Source organism: Podarcis erhardii, assembly GCF_964252035.2.
Source record: "Podarcis erhardii genome assembly, chromosome: 7".
NCBI lineage: Eukaryota > Metazoa > Chordata > Lepidosauria > Squamata > Lacertidae > Podarcis > Podarcis erhardii.
Genome location: NC_138511.1, coordinates 82,527,349 through 82,546,352, shown reverse-complemented (window position 1 = coordinate 82,546,352; position 19,004 = coordinate 82,527,349). Strand labels below are relative to the sequence as shown.

General features: G+C 47.2%; 1 protein-coding gene across 11 annotated transcripts in view; it reads left to right on the top strand.

Annotated features, from left to right (window-relative positions):
- ARHGEF1 (Rho guanine nucleotide exchange factor 1) overlaps positions 1–19,004 on the top strand; it is a 68,506-nt gene that overhangs the window by 28,238 nt on the left and 21,264 nt on the right. For 6 of the 11 annotated variants that reach the window (XM_081868742.1, XM_081868741.1, XM_081868735.1 and 3 more), the window contains exons 7-19: positions 963–1,068; positions 1,785–1,925; positions 3,999–4,028; positions 5,193–5,295; positions 6,565–6,658; positions 7,343–7,378; positions 10,530–10,679; positions 10,793–10,895; positions 11,607–11,618; positions 12,448–12,636; positions 15,324–15,508; positions 17,128–17,274; positions 18,336–18,418. In XM_081868742.1, the coding sequence (XP_081724868.1) occupies positions 963–1,068; positions 1,785–1,925; positions 3,999–4,028; positions 5,193–5,295; positions 6,565–6,658; positions 7,343–7,378; positions 10,530–10,679; positions 10,793–10,895; positions 11,607–11,618; positions 12,448–12,636; positions 15,324–15,508; positions 17,128–17,274; positions 18,336–18,418 (1,379 nt within the window). Of the gene's footprint in view, positions 1–962; positions 1,069–1,784; positions 1,926–2,903; positions 3,062–3,998; positions 4,029–5,192; positions 5,296–6,564; positions 6,659–7,342; positions 7,379–10,529; positions 10,680–10,792; positions 10,896–11,606; positions 11,619–12,447; positions 12,637–15,323; positions 15,509–17,127; positions 17,275–18,335; positions 18,419–19,004 lie in introns of those variants that run through there. The other 5 variants (XM_081868745.1, XM_081868736.1, XM_081868744.1 and 2 more) reach the window with 4 other exon arrangements.

The window sequence follows — 19,004 nt, the reverse complement described above, 5'->3', positions numbered from 1 at the left end:
GTTGCCAGCAGCAGCAGCCATAGATCTTCGTCATGGTGCTGTCAAGGGGAAGTGGGGGGGGGGGGTGGAATGCTTAAAGTTTGCAGAGTTACAGCCTTGCCGTATGTCGAGGGTTGGAGATCTGAGTGCTGAACCTGCCAGAATTTTCAGGATTCCATTTCTCATGACCTCTTACAGCAAGCACACTCCTAGTCCATCCTTCCACCTCTGTCGTGTTTCTGAAAACCAACAAAAACATCTGCGTTCTTTTGAGTTCGTACTAATGCACACATTGTGCTCTGAATGAAGGTTGAGTCGGCCCGATGAGCTGAAGTCGTGCAATGGCTGTGTGCTGTGAGTCAGGAGGTTCCAGATCTCAATCCTATCTCTGTTGTGCACTCATTTAGGCAACATCAAATTGTAGCACACCCCAGATCTGCAAACTGGGAGCAGGAATACCGATGTACCTTACAGGATTTTTGCTAGGGTGACTGAGATAATGTATGTGAAGCATGCTGCAGCACTGGACTCCAAGAAGTGCTGAATTATTACTGAATGATAACAAAGAGGGCAAACTTCTTCCTCCTCAGATTCTCTTCTTGCCCAGCAGCTTCTTAACATGTTTCCAATTAGTTTAAAAAAAAATCAACCTCCAAAATCCTTTTTAAAACTTTGCACAGAACTATGCAGATTGCAATATGCAAATTCAGTTGTCCATCTTACTGCAGAAGTTCTGCAGTGCAAGGGATATTTCAGTTACTGTTTCCCTGTAGGAGGGAAACGTGAATGCTTCTGAGCATTTGCTGGCGAGAAGGTATTTTGGAGCGGTACAAAACTGTCTTGAGGTTTGGGGAGAATTCCCCTGCCTTAAAAATGATACCTTGGCAATGGGCCTCCAGACTTGTTGTCTGAGCCTCTCCGTACCCCCTGCAACCAGTTTTGCAGCATGCCTAAAATTTTGGGACCCTCTCTCCTTCCCACAGATCGTAACCGACCTGAGCTTCTGCCCGATGACCAGCAGCGAAAACACTTGCAGGACATCCAGGCTTTCCAAGAACCGGAGATTGCTCGGCAGCTGGAGGACTTCAGGTACAGACCCTGCAGCCATCGGGCACGGAGGTTGTGGCAGAGAGGATTGCGGAGGGCTGGGCATCCTCTGATGGTGGTGAAACTAACCAGAGTGCCGCCCTCTGGCAATCCAGACCCCTGAGAGGGTCTGTAGGGCCCATTGGCCCACCCAGTATCGCCTACACTGATTGGCAGCAGCAGCAGCAGCTGTGCAAAGTTTCCAACAGGGGTTTATTCCCAGCCTACCTGAAGATGCAGAGGTTTGATCCAAGGATATTCTGTGTGCCCTTCATCTGAAGAAGAAAGCTGATTCAGACGATTGGTGTGTCTAGGTCAGTCTTGTCAGCACTGTCTGGCAGCAGCTCTCCAGGGTGTTGGGCAAAGGGCCTTTCCAGTCCAGTTTGGGGGTGCTGGAAATCGAACCCAGAGCCTTCCCCATGCAATGCACATGCTCTACCGGTGAGCTACAGCTCTTTCCCTTCCTATAGACTCATCGGCTTGTAGAGTTGGAAGGGACCCCGAGAGTCCTCTAGTCCAACCCCCTTCAGTGCAAGAATCCTTTGCCCCAACATGGGACTCGAACCCACAACCTTGAGATTAAGAGCCTCAAGACCTACTGACTGAGCTATCCTAGTGCACTGGGCTTGGGGAGCAGAGGCACCTTTCTTCCTGAGCTGATTTGGCTCAGGGCATGCATTTGCGGCACGAAAGAGCCCTCCCTTCTTTGTTTCCCGCAGGGAAAAGAGGAAGATGGGGATGACCCCGGGGGAGTCTGAGCTCTTTGAGTTGGAAGGCTATCGGACGAAGGACAAAGGCATCCGCGAGGCCAAGGAGAAGCAGCTGGCCGAGTTGCTGATGGTGAAGCTGGAGGAGATGCAGTGAGTGAATGTCTCTTTTCACCCAGTGAGCCTGCCCATCCAGATCCACAGCCCAGAAAGCAGGCGGCAGTCTCTCCCTAGACCCAGCTTCCCTGACATAGAATTGCAAGGGGAACCCCAAGGGTCATCTAGTCCAACCCCCTGCAATGCAGGAATCTTTCGCCCAACATGGGGCTCGAACCCACAGCCCTGGGATTAAGAATCTCATGCTCTACAATCTTTTTATTTTATTTTTATTAAATCTTTATTGGTTTAAAATACAAAGATACAAGCATACAACGAAGGTAAGTATTTCAGATTTAAATACAAAAAGAAAAGAAAAGAAAGGGGGGAAGGAAAATTTTAAAACAAAGACAAAAAAAGAGTTTATTTTTATTTTTTACAATCTTTTTTTTTAAAAAGGCCAGGGAATATGTTGGTAGGGGAAAAGTATATATATATATATATATATATTTCCTTTTTCCATACCAATGTCTTCCCTGCCCTTTTTTTTTTTTTGCCTGGTCAGCAAAACAAAATGGACTCTGCAGCTTCTTAAAACCTCCTACCTTCTTATTTAGGCTTAGTGGACCTACTCAGGTTGTTTTTAATTTTAAGCAACCCCACCACCCCAGGCTGTGCTGGTCCCATCCACACTTCCCACTTCTCCCAGGGAAAATGGATTCACCCAGACTGGCATCTCTGTCGTGCAGACCTCGCCTCTTTTTCCCAGGAACTGAGCTTCTGGTCTTTGGCACCCGTCCCGTTCGCTCTGGGCGCAGCGCCAGGAACTGGCCTCTGATGTCTCATCCCTGAGGATGTGGCCGAGGCGTGCTGATTACGGCCTCCCTTGGCCGCCACCCCTTCGCTCCCAAGTTCCTTCCAGATAATAGAAACCATCTGTCAAGCAGGGGAAGAAAGAGAGAGGGAGGGATATCGCCCAGGCTGGGATATTGCCTCCTGTTGCATCATCCAGGCAGGGTGTATAAACTCCCCTCGCAGCCCCCCTGTCCCCATCTCAGTCCTTGCACCCGACTCGATCCAGCAGCTCCGTTCCAGCTGTGAGCACCTCTCGAGAGCCCCCTGCATCTCAGAACATGCGTATATGCCTTTCAACTTTTATTCTCTTACCGCGCAAATATGGGGCTGTTGTACGGGTGAGTTTAAACCTGCAAGGAGCCAGGGAGAGGAGATGGGGAGTTGCTCCTGAGATGCAGCTGCCTCTGGGGTTGGTGCTGTGAGTCTGGGGGTGCAGCCCCTGCTTTAGGGATTTGGCACAGACATAGAATCATAAGGGTTGGAAGGGACCCTGAGGATCATCTGGTCCAACCCCCTGCAATGCAGGGAAATGCAGCTGTCCCGTACGGGGATCGAACCTGCAACCTTGACATCATCAGCACCACGCTGTAACCAACTGAGCCGTCCAAGCTATCTGTCTGTGCTTGCGTCTTCCCTTCAGTTATTGAGAGTCAAAGTGGCCAGCATGTTGGACCGGGATCAGGGAGACCTGTGTTCAAATCCTTACGAGGCTAGGGAGCCTGCCTCTTCTTAAACTTTGGCCGGACCTTGCTACCATTCAGGGTCCCTCGGAGTTGCTTTGGATGAGGGTAAACTGGGAGAGTGCCCACCCTGAGCTGCTTGGCAGAAGCAAAGGGGGCACAGATCGAGTAGGTGAACAAATGTGGATTTCACAAACCAATCTCTGCCATACTTACGATAATATTTTATTTTATGCTCTTGTTAGTTATGCTCTTTTAAATGTGCATTTTATATTTGACTTCACTTAGCAATGGCTTGTTTGTTTTTTAAAATGTTTAAGGGTGGTTTTTTGTTAACTTTGTGTTAAATATGTATTCTGTAGTTGACCTCCTTTGTAATGTTTTATTTTGAATATTTTAGTTTCCTGTTAATTATGTTGCTTTGGCTGTATACTCTATATTTGATTTCCTTCAGTAATGTTGGATTCTGGATTGTTTTATTGATGTTTCAATATGCTGTAAACCGCTTTGAGATTATTCTTAAAAATATAAAGCAGTATAGAAATGAAGTTAATAATAATTTCTCTTTCTCCTCCTTTTTCATTGTCGATTCCAGCCCCACCATTTCTGTCGACGAGGAGAAAAGGTACATAACAGGCAGGGCTATGGAGACCATTGTTTTGGCTGTGTGAGGGGGGGGGGGCGGGTTTCAATGGTTTTATTTCCACAGTGCAGCCCCTGCAGAGTTCCATGACACACATACTGCCGGATGTGACCTGCAGCAAATTTAGCTCCACCGCTGCTCAGGAAGTTGTGTGTGGTTGTGTGTGTGTGTGTGTGTAGGCGGGGGGGGGGGGTAGGCCATCCTTTAAACCTTTGAGCTTTTGACAGTGACAAAAGGCAGCAGCCTGCCTGAGAAGGCAGAAGAAGCTGGCTTATCCCAGAGTCAGGCCACTTGCCCACCAAAACCAGCACTGTCTGCAAAAACTGGTAGCCAGTCTTCAAGCTCTGGAGCAAAAGGTCCTTTTCAGGCCTGCTTGCTTGTTACCTAGAAGCACCCAAGATCTTTTCACCTGATGTCTTTTCGCTGGCAAGAGTTTATGCATTTCCATTGGATCTAAGGGCCCCTTGCCGTCCCTTCTGCCTGCCTCTCTGCCTGCATCTTGGACCAGATCCATGCCATACATTTAAATCTCAGGGCTTTCCCCCTAGAATCTTGGGAACAGTCTTTCGCTAAAGGTGCTGGGAATCATTAGCTCTGTGTAAACTACAGTTCCCAGGATTCTTTGCTAGAGGGGCGGGGCAGAGCCATGAGCTGTAAACATGCTTTAATGTACAGTGTGGGCAAGTATCTTTTATGAAGGCCCATTGTAGCTGCTTAGTGACCTCTGCTTCCCGCCCCCGGCACAGGCAATTTTGGAGCTGTACCAGTGAATCATACCCTGTGTGCATGTGTGTGTGTAAGTAAGCACTTTGTAGAGAATTTGGAATACTGCTTCAGGAGCGTGCATATATAGGAATGTTGCACCAAAATAGGCTTTCCTCCTATATACAGATACCATAACAACACGAGAAGAGCAGGGCACAGAAGTGAATGACAATTCAATTGCTGATGACCTTGACTTGTGCCATCAGGGGGCATCATATAAATGTTCCGGTTGATGTCGCTAGAGAATTGGCTAGAAAATACCAAAATTGAAAGCAGACCAGTCGGCTCAGTTCTGCCTTCCCCAAGTTGTATGTCTCCCTCTGCTGTCTGCAACCACTCAACAACTTTTCATTTTCCCTTATCTCTCCTCTGGTCCCTTAGTTCTGCCATTTTTGCTGCCGTTGTGACATATATGAAGTGCCTGGGGGTTAAGACGAAAGCTGCCGATAACAAAAAGTCGAAAGCCAACTTCTTCCGCAAGAAGGTATGGAAAAGCCTGAAACCACAATGGCACCATTTCCCCCCCTGTGTATTTGCTTCAGATGGATTACCAAGGTTGTTTTGCATTTTGTGGATTTGTAAGCGACCTCTTTTCGTGGAAAGCAATGAATAAATGTAATAAAGAATAATAATCTGGGACCTGGGTGCCTGTCCCTTACCCTACCTCCCCCAAATAATGAGAACTTAAACTGGTTTACCAAAGTCCTAGCTCTTGCCTTTCAACAAAAGAGCTTCACCTTTGTGAGAATTGGATAAATCTAGAACACATCCCAGAGAGTCCATATTTGGGCAGAGGTGGGATTAGGAAGCTACTGCATTCCTACCTTTGAAGGTGACCCGGAAACTACAATTAATCCAGAATGCGGCAGCTAGACTGGTGACTGGGAGTGGCCGCCGAGACCACATAACACCAGTCCTGAAAGACCTATATTGAGTCCCAGTGCATTTCTGAGCACAATTCAAAGTGTTGGTGCTGACCTTAAAAGCCCTAAACAACCTCGGTTCTGTATACCTGAAGGAGCGTCTCCACCCCCATCGTTCATCCCGGACACTGAGGTCCAGCGCCAAGGGCCTTCTGGCGGTTCCCTCACTGCAAGAAATGAGGTTACAGGGAACCAGGCAGAGGGCCTTGTCGGTAGTGACACTCGCCCTGTGGAACGCCCTCCCGGCAGATGTCAAGAAAATAAACAACTACAGTGGTACCTAGGGTTAAGAACTTAATTTGTTCTGTAGGTCCGTTCTTAACGTGAAACTGTTCTTAACCTGAGGTATCACTTTAGCTAATGGGGCTTCTTGCTGCCACCGCACAATTTCTGTTCTCATCCTGAAGCAAAGTTCCTAACCCGAGGTACTATTTCTGGGTTAGCGAAGTCTGTAACCTGAAGGGTCTGTAACCCGAGGTACCACTGTATCTGACTTTTAGAAGACATCTGAAGGCAGCCCTGTTTAGGGAAGTTTTTAATGTTTGGTGTTTTATTGTATTTTAATATTTTGTTTGGAGCCGCCCAGAGTGGCTGGGGAAACCCAGACAGATGGGTAGGGTATTATTATTATTACTATTATTATTATTAATAATAAAAATTAGTGAGACCATTGGAACCATCTAGCTCCAAATTGCTTACACTGACTGGCAGCATTTAAGACATGAGAAGCTTCCTGCCCTACTTAGAGATGCACAACAGATGATTTTCCATTGAGCCGCAGCTCTTACTCATTCTTCCTCTCTCCTCCTCCTTGTTTCCTGCTCACCCAGATTTCGGGGACCAAGAAGCCCGAGGAAGCTCCCAGATCAAAGAAGACCTTCAGCATTTTGGACCCAGCCCGCTGGAACCGGGGAGACTCCCACTGTAAGTATGCATTTGTGGGCAGGAGCGGAGCCCTGGTTCAAGAGGCTGCTCTCCCTGCTGTACTCAGCTCAGTAGTCCACAACCTCCCTGGTCATTAAAAAGCAACAACCCTTAAGCGAAAAGAGCCAATGTTCTTCCCAAAAGAAATGAAGGCAGGCCCCCAAAGTGGCTGTGCCCACTGTTGCCCCCATCCTGGAAACAACAGGACATAACAGGGACAAGGGAGGGTTGGGGCTACATAGAAAAGCTGCCCTCTTCTGAGTTAGGTCAGTATCCTGCACCAACTGGCAGGTTTCTTGCACGCAGGGCAGATAGTTTTCCGCTGAGCAAAATCCCTTCTCTGGAAATGCCTAGGACTGACCTCTCTGGAGCAGGTTCTCCTCTAGCTAGTAATTGTATCTTAGAATCTGACCCCTTATAGATAAGTTTACAGTGGGGGTTTTCCCTCCTACTGTCCAATTTGCATGCGCCAGGCCAGCTTGAGTGGTGAGTCTGGCATGCTGTTTGCCCATACATATTTTTAAATAATAATAATAATAATGGAGGATTATTATTATTATTTAACGCAGGCAGGCGCTGTTGTCCCTCGGTGGGGTTTGGTTTTATACCTCTCTCTTCCCCGGCCCAGTTTTGCCTTCCCTCCTCCATTTCTCCTCCTCTTCTTTTTTCCTGCATTTTTTGTAGATTCTGATTACAGACAACCCAAACCAGAGGGTGAAGGTACCAGCGCCCCTCCCCCTCCTCCTCTTCTCCCCCACCCCAATAACGCATGACACCCCATGTGTCACCTTGTCCCTCTCTTTGCGGAGGGGTCCGCATTAAACTAATGCACTCCCTCGTAACCTCAGGCACTAACTTTTTGTATTCATGGTTTCACATAACGACGTTCCCCCTCCCCGCTGCCCCACCCTCCTGATCATACTATATTACTAACATATCACACACGTTCCTGTACAAGCCCATCATACTCGTCAACGTTATCGGACAACTTCCTTTGGCATGCTGTGGCTGCTTGCTATGTCTCCATCTGTGTGTCTGTGGGAACTGTGTCTGTATTGGCTTAAAATTGGGCAAGTTAAGTGGGAGAGGACTCTTGGGCTTCTCCCTCTTCTCTGAAGGCTTATGCACTTACAAATAGTGCCCTTACACATTTTACATGCACCCCCCCAAAAAAAAATCAATTAGCTTTTCCTAGAGAGCCAGTGTGGTGTAGTGGTTAAGAGCGGTAGTCTCGTAATCTGGTGAACCAGGTTCGCTTCCCCGCTCCTCCACTTGCAGCTGCTGGGTGACCTTGGGCCAGTCACACTTCTCTGAAATCTCTCAGCCCCACTTACCTCGCAGAGTGTTTGTTGTGGGGGAGGAAGGGAAAGGAGAATGTTAGCCGCTTTGAGACTCCTTTGGGTAGTGATAAAGCAGGATTTTAATCCAAACGCTGCTTCTTCCTTGTCACGGACACTTAAATTATTGGGGAAGGAGGAGTGGCTGGATTCCAACCTCCACCAGCCCAAGCCATCATGATACAGTGGTACCTCAGGTTACAGGCGCTTCAGGTTACAGACGCATCAGGTTACAGACTCCGCTAACCCAGAAATACAGTGGTACCTCAGGTTAAGTACTTAATTCGTTCCAGAGGTCCGTTCTTAACCTGAAACTGTTCTTAACCTGAAGCACCACTTTAGCTAATGGGGCCTCTTGCTGCCACCGCACAATTTCTGTCCTCATCCTGAAGCAAAGTTCTTAACCCGAGATACTATTTCTGGGTTAGCAGAGTCTGTAACCTGAAGCGTATGTAACCTGAAGCGTATGTAACCCGAGGTACCACTGTAGTACCTCAGGTTAAGAACTTTGCTTCAGGATGAGAACATAAATTGCGTGGCGGCAGCAGGAGGTCCCATTAGTTAAAGTGATACCTCAGGTTAAGAGCAGTTTCAGTTTAAGAACGGGCCTCCGGAACAAATTAAGTTCTTAACCCGAGGTACTACTGTACTAAGTCCACGATACCCTATTCTCAAAACAAAATAAAAAAATTCCTTCCAGTAGCACCTTAAAGACCAACTGAGTTAGTTCTAGGTATGAGCTTTCGTGTGCATGCACACTTCTTCTTCAGGTATCTGAAGAAGTGTGCATGCACACGAAAGCTCATACCTAGAACTAACTCAGTTGGTCTTTAAGGTGCTACTGGAAGGAATTTTTTTATTTTGTTTTGACCATGGCAGACCAACACGGCTACCTATCTGTAACTGATACCCTATTCTGTCATTCAGATGATACAGGCTCAATAACGCTCAATCTTCACGATCATGTTTTGTTTGGTAATTACTGTTCAGTGGTAGTACCTTGGTTCTTAAACTTAATCCATTCCAGAAGTCCGTTTCAAAACCAAAGCATTCCAAAACCAAGGTGCGCTTTCCCATAGAAAGTAATGCGAAACGGATTAATCCGTTCCAGACTTTTAAAAAACAATCCCTAAAACAGCAATTTAACATGAATTTTATTATCTAACGAGACCATTGATACATAAAATGGAAGTAATAATCAGTGTACTGTACTATATAATAAATAAAATAATATTGCAGATGATAAAAACTAAAATTATTTTTTCCCCTTACCTGTGCTTATGATAGTCATTGTTTGGATGGGGGGCTTTTATCCATTTCCGCAGTCACAGAATCAGTCAGCAGCCACACAGCCACAAAAACAAATTAACCTAAAAAGCCTCTGACTTTTATAAGACATCTGAAGGCAGCCCTGTTTAGGGAAGTTTTTAATGTTTGATGTTTTATCATGTTTTTAATATTCTGTTAGGAGCCACCCAGAGTGGCTGGGGAAATCCAGCCAGATGGGCAGGGTGTAAATAATAATATATTATATTATTATTATTATTATTATTATTATTATTATTATTAATTCACGGGGGCAGACCATAGCTGTCAACTTTTCCCTTTTCTTGCGAGGAATTCCTATTCAGAATAAGGGAGTTTCCCTTTAAAAAAGGGAAACGTCGACAGCTATGGGGGCAGACCCTCATAACCTCTGCATTCAGTGAAGGGTTAAGATTCGAGCAAATTCATACATTTAGCAAATAATGCCAGCTATTATTGAGGATTGTCGGGGGTGGGCCTTGAAGAAACAAAAAGCTGATAATGGCCTGGTTTGCTTGATCATGGCAAGCCACCCGCAAAACATCAGGCTCATTTTTTTTGTGGTAGGATAGCTCAGTTGGTAGAGCATAAGACTCTTAACCTCAGAGTCATGGATCTGAGCCCCACCTTGGGTGAAAGATTCCTGCATTGCAGGGGGTTGGACCAGATGACACTTGTGGTCTCAACTGTGAGTCAGGCCTTTGACCTGGCCAACTCAGTATCGTCTACACCAGTGTCTCCCAAACTTGGGTCTCCAGCTGTTTTTGGACCACAACTCCCATCATCCCTAGCTAGGAGGACCAGTGGTCAGGGATGATGGGGATTGTAGTCCAAAAACAGCTGAAGACCCAAGTTTGGGGAAACCCTGATTTAAGGTATTTACTGCACCATCCCACTGAAATAGGCTATCACTGGCAGTGGCTCTCCAGGGATTTAGGCAGGGACTGAACCGGGCACCTTCCGAAAGCAAGTCAGATGCCCTACCACTGAGCTATGGCCCTGGTGCCTTATGGGAAACTACCCAGATCTTAAATGGCACCCTTGCTTCTCCATCCAGCATCTGAAATGGGGAGAGGTTTGGTATATGCACAAGCCTTCAGAAGCGGGGGAAGTCCAGGGAGGAGAACTGTGTGTTTAAAGCGGTTAGGGAGCGCTATATGCAAGGACTCTGTGTCTTCTAAAGCTTATTCCCCCCCCCCCGTGTTTTTGTTTTTTTGTCTCCTTTACAGCAGCTGATAAGGCGCCAGCCTCGGACAGGAAAGGAAAGCCATTGGAGGGAGGCCCAGGGCGGATCAAGGGAAGCTTTTCGGGGTCGGATCCTGCGGGAGTGTCCGTCACTGTTCACCCCCCTCCTGGGGAGGGCAATGACAGAGAGCAGGGTGAGAGATCACCGGGTGAGGCTGAGGGTGGAGGAGCTGCGGGGAAGAACTCTAAGGTGTTTGGGCCATTCCCACCCCCCTGGTGACTTCTGTCCTCCCTTTGCCATCTCTAGGTGCCGACAGTCAGGCTTCAACTGATGCCTCAGACTCCCCGGTTGCAGAACAGCCCTTGGCTGGGGAACAGCCCCCAGCTGAAGATGGCACAGAAAACGAAAGGTGAGAGGGGGCACCGTTTTGGGAACCTCAAGGGAAGATTTGGGGGAAGGAGGGGAGAGAGATAAGCAATCCCACACCCTCTCCCCTCTTTTGGATGCTTATTTATGTGTGGTTTGGTGGTGCTCTGCCTGAGTAGGCAGACAGTTGGTGGGTGTGCTAGTCTAAGGCTGGGGAAAGCTCTGCCCTTCCAGATGACTTGGACTGCAGTAATAATAATAATAATAATTATTATTATTATTATTATTATTATTATTATTATTATTATTATTTATACCCTGGGCAGAGCCATCCTGCTGGCTCAGGTTGATGGGAGTTGGGATCCAGCGACATCTGAGAAGCCATGAATTTCCCGATTCCCTGCTCTAGTCTGTTTAATCTGGAGTAAAGATACGGGGGTCTTGCATAAGCATGGAGGGGGAAATCCCATGATATCTCCAGAGTCCTGTTGTCACTTGATTCTTCCCTTCTCAGGGAACAGTATTCTTTCATTCGCTCTCATCCAGGTTCTCTGGTGTTTGTATGTAAAGAGGGATGTTTTTTGTTTTGTTTTTAAAAAAGACCCTCTTCTCTCATAGCTTACATTTAAAAAATAAAATAAAATGAGGATTGCGTTCCTTCCCTCTATTTCTCTCTGTCTCCCTTTTCTCTCTCTCTGTCTCTCCTTTCAGTGTTAACCAAATCACCCTTCTATATTCTGTTCTTCCCTTCTAGAAGGCGAAAAAGGTTGGTGGCTTCCTCTCACACACACTCCCTCACCCTTTGCATGAATTCCTTCCTCAGGGAAAGACACGCGAGCCGAGTTAAGTATGACCTTGTTATCCAAAGCTGCCTAGTTAGAACGGTGGTGCCCCTCTCGCCAAGTCCGTTGCTTGCGAAGCAGGGCGCCGTACAATGTTTGCTTAGGGGTGGCTGGGAGGGGGGCTGATTGGCTCAGTGACCCCTCCCTTGCGGGCACACAGCGGTGAACTTGGGGGTCATTGCAGCAGGTTCTGAGCCCTCTTCCCTGGCCCCAGTAACGCTAGCGGTGTGGGGTGTTGGCCCTCACAAGAAACAGGGTTCCTTTTGAAGTTGTACCTTCTTTGGGGCTTCACCTGTTCTCTGAGGCATTGTATCAAGACTTTGCATGGCAGCACGGGGTATTCTGCCTGTGCCCAGAGCATCTCCCCACTCTCCCCTGTTCTGGTGCATGGATCTCTTACTGGTTCTGGGATTCTCACTTTCCCCCCTTTCTCTTCCCTTGTCTTTCCACTGCCGCATGTGCTGCTGTTTGTTTTCCTCCCAATTGGGTGCTTGCTTGGCTCGTTCACCTATTGGTTGTAACCCTCCGCCGTCTCCTTTCCCACTGGTGTACGGCGCCCTACGCCCCGCCCCGCCGTCTCTCGTGATTGGTCCGTGGCCCTCCCGTGTCCCGTGGCTCATTCCACCGCCCTCCTTCCTCTCCAAATTTGGCTCGTCCAACCCAACGGCTCTCCCCCGTCCGCGTCTTTTTGGTGTGTGTCTGTGGCCCCTGCCCCCCGGCTCTGCCTTGCCCGTCCGCCCACCCCCTCGCCAGGCTGTCAGCAAAGCTGGGCCGCTCCGAGAGCCTGCGGGTATACGAGCGGAAGCGGTCTCTGCGCGGCTCAGCCAAGGGCAAGCAGCCACGATCGCGGAGCGACGTGGACGTCGAGGCCGCTGCCCGTGCCAATGAGATGGAGGAGAAGCAGTCCCTAGAACAGGCTCGGCAGAAGCAGGGGAGTCGCAAGTAGGTGAAGAGATGCTCCCCCTCTGGAGAACCCCCCCAGGAGGGGACGGAAATGGGGCGCCCACACCAGGAACCAGGTTTCAAGCCTTTGCAAACCCCATTCCAGGGTTGGTCTTGTTTACCGCCTGCACTAAATGCTGGGGTGATGGTAGTTTTCTCCCCCGCTAACCAGTGTTGGAAACTCAGGTAGAATTGGACAAAATGACAGGAAGGATTCGAAACCTGTGGGACCAGGGATTTACAGAAGATTGGAAGAAGTATATGAATTATTTGAAGAGCAACTGTAATCAACAAATTACGCTAGTAGGACTACAAGAAGTTTTGTAAGGAGAAATATACGAAGTGTTACAAAGTAGAAAAGGATAGAGATACTGGTTATGAGTTTGAAATGTAATAGGGAAGATAAGAAATGCATACTGTCAGATTAGATTGGAAAATTTTCAGACAGGATTGATGGAAGTCAAAAATTTGAATAAGATGTAAAAGTATGTTTAATTACTGTTGAAAATGATATGTTTTTAAAAAACTAATAAAAAATTATAATAAATAAAATAAAATAAAAAGGAAACTCAGGTAGATCAGCTGAATGGCACCCTAAACCTAATTAACCTTCGCCACATCAGTATGTGTCTATTCGCCAGAGGGTTGGGCTCCTATGATTCTATTTAATCTCGGTTACATTGCTTGACTGTAGCTTACAATTACAGTAGTTTGCTGGTCCCAGTATGCAAGAAGGAGAATTGCACACATTGGAAATGCAAATGGCGTTAACTGTGGACTAAGGCAGAGGTTTTTAAACTGTGGTCTGTGAGTTCCGTTTGCGGCAAGGCTGCGGCACATTCAGATATATCTGTACTCAGCCTGGCCCTTACTTTCCTCCATGTGATGATGGAGGACTAAGATGCCCAGCCCATGATTCATGCAGCAGCACAAGACCCGTGTCTTTTGCAGCACCCAAGTCAGCTGGCTCGATGGAGGCGTCAGTCGCCAACCTGGCGCCCAGAAATCTCCACGTGGTCGCAATTGGACCCGCACCACTAGCAAAACGCAGCTGGTGCCCAGGGAATTTCGAGCACTAACCGCAGGGATGAAGTACTCCAGCTCCACACATGGACTGCTTCAGAAAAAAGTAAACTACAGCTGTTTGTCTCTCTCCTTTTGCCACAGTGCCAAGAGGGCAAGAAGTACCTTCATCCTATATCCCCTGCTGTTGAACTAGGGCAGAGGGTCTCAATTTTTCTTTTTCTTTTTTTTTAACCACTTGAAAATTTCTGGGACCACTTAATAAACTTGTTTTTTTGACAAATCCAAGCAGACACAGAACTCATATTTTTATAACACTTCTTCATCAATACCAGCTTCACACTTGGAACCAGTTCTTTATTATGGAAATTGTGGTTCCTAGGCTAAGCTGCTAGGAAAGCCCCCTTTAACTGGTGTTTTTTTTTAATTAATTAATTGGCTATGCCAGTGCTGTGCCATATTATGAAAATCATAGGCCACTTTGTTGGTCTGTTCAGTAGTAGATCAAAATGGCCTCTGTTTCCATTGTTGGGGAAAGAATTACTCAAGCACAGAGACAAATGGAGAGATTCTCAAATTTTCCACAATATTTCTGTGGGCCATCTGCGCAGAGCTTGTGGATCACCCATCATCCACACTTTAAGAACCTCTGAGCGAGGGAGGATGTAGACTTTGAAACTGCCACTCTAGCCAGCTATGTCTTCTGCCCAGGAGGACCAAAATAGTTCTATTCTCCCGAATAATCCACACTTTCTTTTTCAAGCTTTCCCATGGGAAATAGTAAACTATAACTGGTTTTTACAGCTGTAATTTAACCGGAAACTACCGCTTCCCAACTCGTGCTTGCGAGAGGTAAATACAGTTCTGTCTGGAGAGATTTGATTTAACCATCATAACTAACAGCCACTGGTGGAGACTACTTCTAACTTTAAAAAAAGAAACAAACAAATTTTGGCAACACAACAAACAAAACATTTGGTCCCTTCCAGCTCTACAATTCTATGATTCCACGTTTTGTAGCAAATTCTCTTGCTAGTTTGCCCAGTGGTAAAATGCCAAAAGAATAAAAACCATTTGGTGAATTAAAGGTGTCTGGAAAATAGGGACGCGGGTGGTACTGTGGGTAAAACCTCAGTGCCTAGGACTTGCTAATCGTAAGGTCGGCGGTTCGAATCCCCGCGGCGGGGTGAGCTCCCGTCGTTCGGTCCCAGCTCCTGCCCACCTAGCAGTTCGAAAGCACTCTTAAGTGCAAGTAGATAAATAGGGACCGCTTTATAGCGGGAAGGTAAACGGCGTTTCCGTGTGCTGCGCTGGTGCTGGCTTGCCAGCTGCAGCTTCATCATGCTGGCCACGTGACCCGGAAGTGTCTTCGGACACCGCCGGCTCACGACCTCTAGAGCGAGATGAGCACGCAACCCTAGAGTCGGACACGACTGGCCCGTACGGGCAGGGGTACCTTTACCTTTTACCTTTATGGAAAATATTAATAGCAATTCCTTGGGCTGGTGGTTTGATTTAATTTTGTATTCCGCTTTTCCAGCAGCAATGTTGAGCTACAAGTTGCCGGAGTGCTTTGGGATGGGCCCGGGACAATGCTTAACTTGTTTCTCTGTTTTTGCGTCGGCCTGCCCTCACTTTCTGTGTCTTCCTCTCTCTCTCTGCAGTCTGGAGCCGGGAGGGGCTGGGGGAGGGGAGTCCCCGCCGTCCTTTCTGCATCCCCAGTCTGAGGAGACTGAGCCGCGTGTTTCGGAACTGGAGCTGGACCCGCCCAACTGGCGGGAGCTCGTCCCCAACGACACCCTCCTCAGGCTGAAGAAAAGCGAAGTGAAGCGGCAAGAGGTCATCAATGGTACGCAGCTCGCTCTCACCCCCGGGTTTCCCACTTCAGAACAGCATCAGTTGGGGCTGGGAAAACAGACAAGCCAAGGGAAGATGGGAGCAGGGTGGAACTGAGCCCAAAGCAAAACATTGGGGGTTGGACTAGATCAGTGTTTCCCAACCTTTGGTCTCTAGCTGTTTTCGGACTACATTTCCCACCATCCCTGACCACTGGTACTGCTAGCTAGGGATGATGGGAGTTGTAGTCCAAAAGCAGCTGGAGACCCAAGGTTGGGAAACACTGGACTAAATCACCCTTGGGGTATCTTGCAGCGCCACAATTCTATGAGTCTAAGAGTGATATACCATATTTTTCACTCTATAAGACGCATTTTTTCCCTCCTAAAAAGTAAGGGGAAATGTGTGTGCGTCTTACGGAGCAAATGCAGGCTGCGCAGCTATCCCAGAAGCCAGAACAGCAAGAGGGATTGATGCGCTGCGATCCCTCTTGCTGTTCTGGCTTCTGGGATTCAGAATTTTTTTTTTCTTGTTTTCCTCCAAAAACTGGGTGTGTCTTATGGTCTAGTGCATCTTATAGAGCGAAAAATACGGTACGCTTTTCTTTAGCTGCGATGGGGAATTCTCCATATGAGGAAAGGTTGCCACTTAATATGCAATTCCAGTCCAATTTCAGTTATGCCACATAACTTTAAAAACAGTTGCTTACTCACTCAGTTGTTAGCGTTCAGCCCCAGGGTCTTTATAGACGTTGCTTTATAGATGTTGCTCTGCAGTTTTGTGATGGGTGTTAACTGTAAATTTTATCTGCACTTGCTTTATTCCTTTCAAAAGAAATTATAAGTGTGACACACGCACCCCATCGACACTAGTGTGGTACTTGCAACCCCTGTTTGCTTTTCTTTGACATGCCTCCCGTTTATCTCTCATGCGCATTAATATCTAAATTGTAATAATAATAATAATAATAATAATAATAATAATAATAATAATAATAATAATAATTTATTTATACCCCAGCCACTCTGGGCGGCTTCCAACAAAGTATTAAAATACAGTAGTCTGTTAAACATTAAAAGCTTCCCTAAAGAGGGCTGCCTTCAGATGTCTTCTAAAAGTCTGGTAGTTGTTCTTATCTTTGACATCTGGTGGTAGGGCGTTTCACAGGGCGGGCGCCACTACCGAGAAGGCCCTCTGCCTGGTTCCCTGTAACTTGGCTTCTCACAGCAAGGGAACCGCCAGAAGGCCCTCAGAGCTAGACCTCAGTGTCCAAGCAGAATAGACCCTACAGCATGGATGGGGAACCTCGGGCCTGGAGGGATAAAATATGACCCTCAAGGCATCTCTGTCTGGCCCCTGGGAATCTCCCTAGGCCACGCCCCCTCCTCGAGTGCTTTTGCCTTGCTGGAATATGCCCTCGAATACTGTGATCCTTGGATGAAGGGCGGTGTGTTAATTAAAATGAAATAAAAAGGCTGGCTTGCTTGGGCAAAGGCTAGAAAGAGGTTTGTGTGAGAGTGAAAACTGCTTTATATTCGTTATTCCCCCCAAGGTTGGAAAGGCTTCCCCGCACACCTGCGCTGCAGGGAGAGGACACCTGTCCTGACCTTCCCTCTGCCTTTTCTCCCACAGAGCTGTTCATCACCGAACACGCCCACCTGCGCATGTTACGGGTTCTGCTGGAGGTCTTCTATCAACCTCTGCTGGCTGAGGAGCACTTCATTTACAAGGAACTGGCCAACATCTTCCCCAGCTTGGAGGACTTGATCGATGAACACAGTGAGCACATGGGAGAGGAAGTGGGGTGGGGAGTGAAGAGGCACAGCCGAGGCCAGAAACACACACACACACAGAGGCCAGGTTTATTTACCTGCAATAGCTGCAGTTCCTTGGCTATGTGTTTCTTTCTTTCTTTTTAAAATGCTTTTTATTAAGTTTTCATTTCAAATACACCACCACCAACAAAATACACAAATATTTCAAATCTTTTTACATCTGTCTTGCTTTACGCTCCGTAGAGCAGTTGACTTCCCTCCTTACCTTCCACAGGTTTTCTTATTCCAATCCCTAATCCACAGTTCCTTAATAATAACGAAACCATGACGTCAGTCCTGCTAACATCTTCAAATTTCTACAGTTCTCACTTATATGGACCATAAATTTACTCCATTCTTTTTGGTGCTTTGTTTCCTCCTGACTACGATTCCTATGGGTCAGTTTTGCTAATTCCGCGTACTCCCTCACAGTTGGTATCTCATGTGTTTTCCATTTTTGGGCTATCGAAACTCTGGCAGCTGTCGTAGCATACATATATAATCTTTTGTCCATCTTCTTAATATCCTCTCCTATCAAACCTAGCAATAGTCTTCAGGCTTTTGGGGGGATGTATATTTAAGCATCTTTTTTAATTCATTATAGATCAATTCCCAAAACTCTTTCATCTTATCACATGTCCACCACATGTGGTAAAAATCACCATCCTTTTCTTTACATTTCCAACAGATTTTACTGCTTGTCCTATACATTTTTGCTAGTTTGACAGGTGTTAGATACCAGCGATAGACCATTTTCATTACATTCTCTTTCAAAGTAGTGCATGCAGTTCCTTGGCTATGTGTTTCAATCATGAGCACCCACATACCGTGGAACAAGGAACAAGGCCTGGGCGAGTGGAGAAAGGTCTTTGAGCCTGCAGGGACGTCCAGCTTGTGCTGGTTCCTTCAGCGTATGAACTGGTGCACACTCAGTAAATGAGAATTTCCTTGAGGAGAGGAGGTCGTTGCGTGTTTTGTTTTTTTCATAACCAGTGTCTCTCTGTGTGTGTCTTTTTCCCTTCTCAGAGGTGTTTCTGGAGAGCTTGAAGAAGCTGAGGGAGGAAAACAATTCCCTTGTTTCTGAAATTGGGAACACTCTGCTGGCTCGGGTAAGGGGCCAGCTTGGACCAGTATTTTGAGGGACGGAGGGCAGCGTTGCCGGGGGGGGTTCGTCCTGAGATATTAAAAGGGTTTGGAGCAGGGTTCAAAAGTTCAGGCAGGGCCGTGGTCCATGGATGAGGAGTGGAACAGACTGAAGCATGTCGGCTGAGGGAATAATGAAGAGCATGAGGTCAGATCAGAGCTTCGTTTTGATGAAATGGGATGCTTGCCGCCTAAGGAGCTGATGTAGCGTATTGGGTACGAGCTATGTAAGCTCAAAGCTCTCCTCCGGTTCAGCAAGATGGTGTGGTTGTTAGAGTAGTCAAGACCAGGGAGATTGGGGTACAAATCCCCAATCTGTCAGGGAGCTCCCTGGGTGATCTTGGGCCAATCAGTCACCCTCAAAGGGTTGTTGTGAGGATAAAATGGGGAGGAGGAGGAGAATTACTGTATTTTTCGCCCTATAGGACGCACTTTCCCCCTCCAAAAATGAAGGGGAAATGTGTGTGCGTCCTATGGGGCGAATGCAGGCTTTCACTGAAGCCTGGAGAGCGAGAGGGGTCGGTGTGCACCGACCCCTCTCGCTCTCCAGGC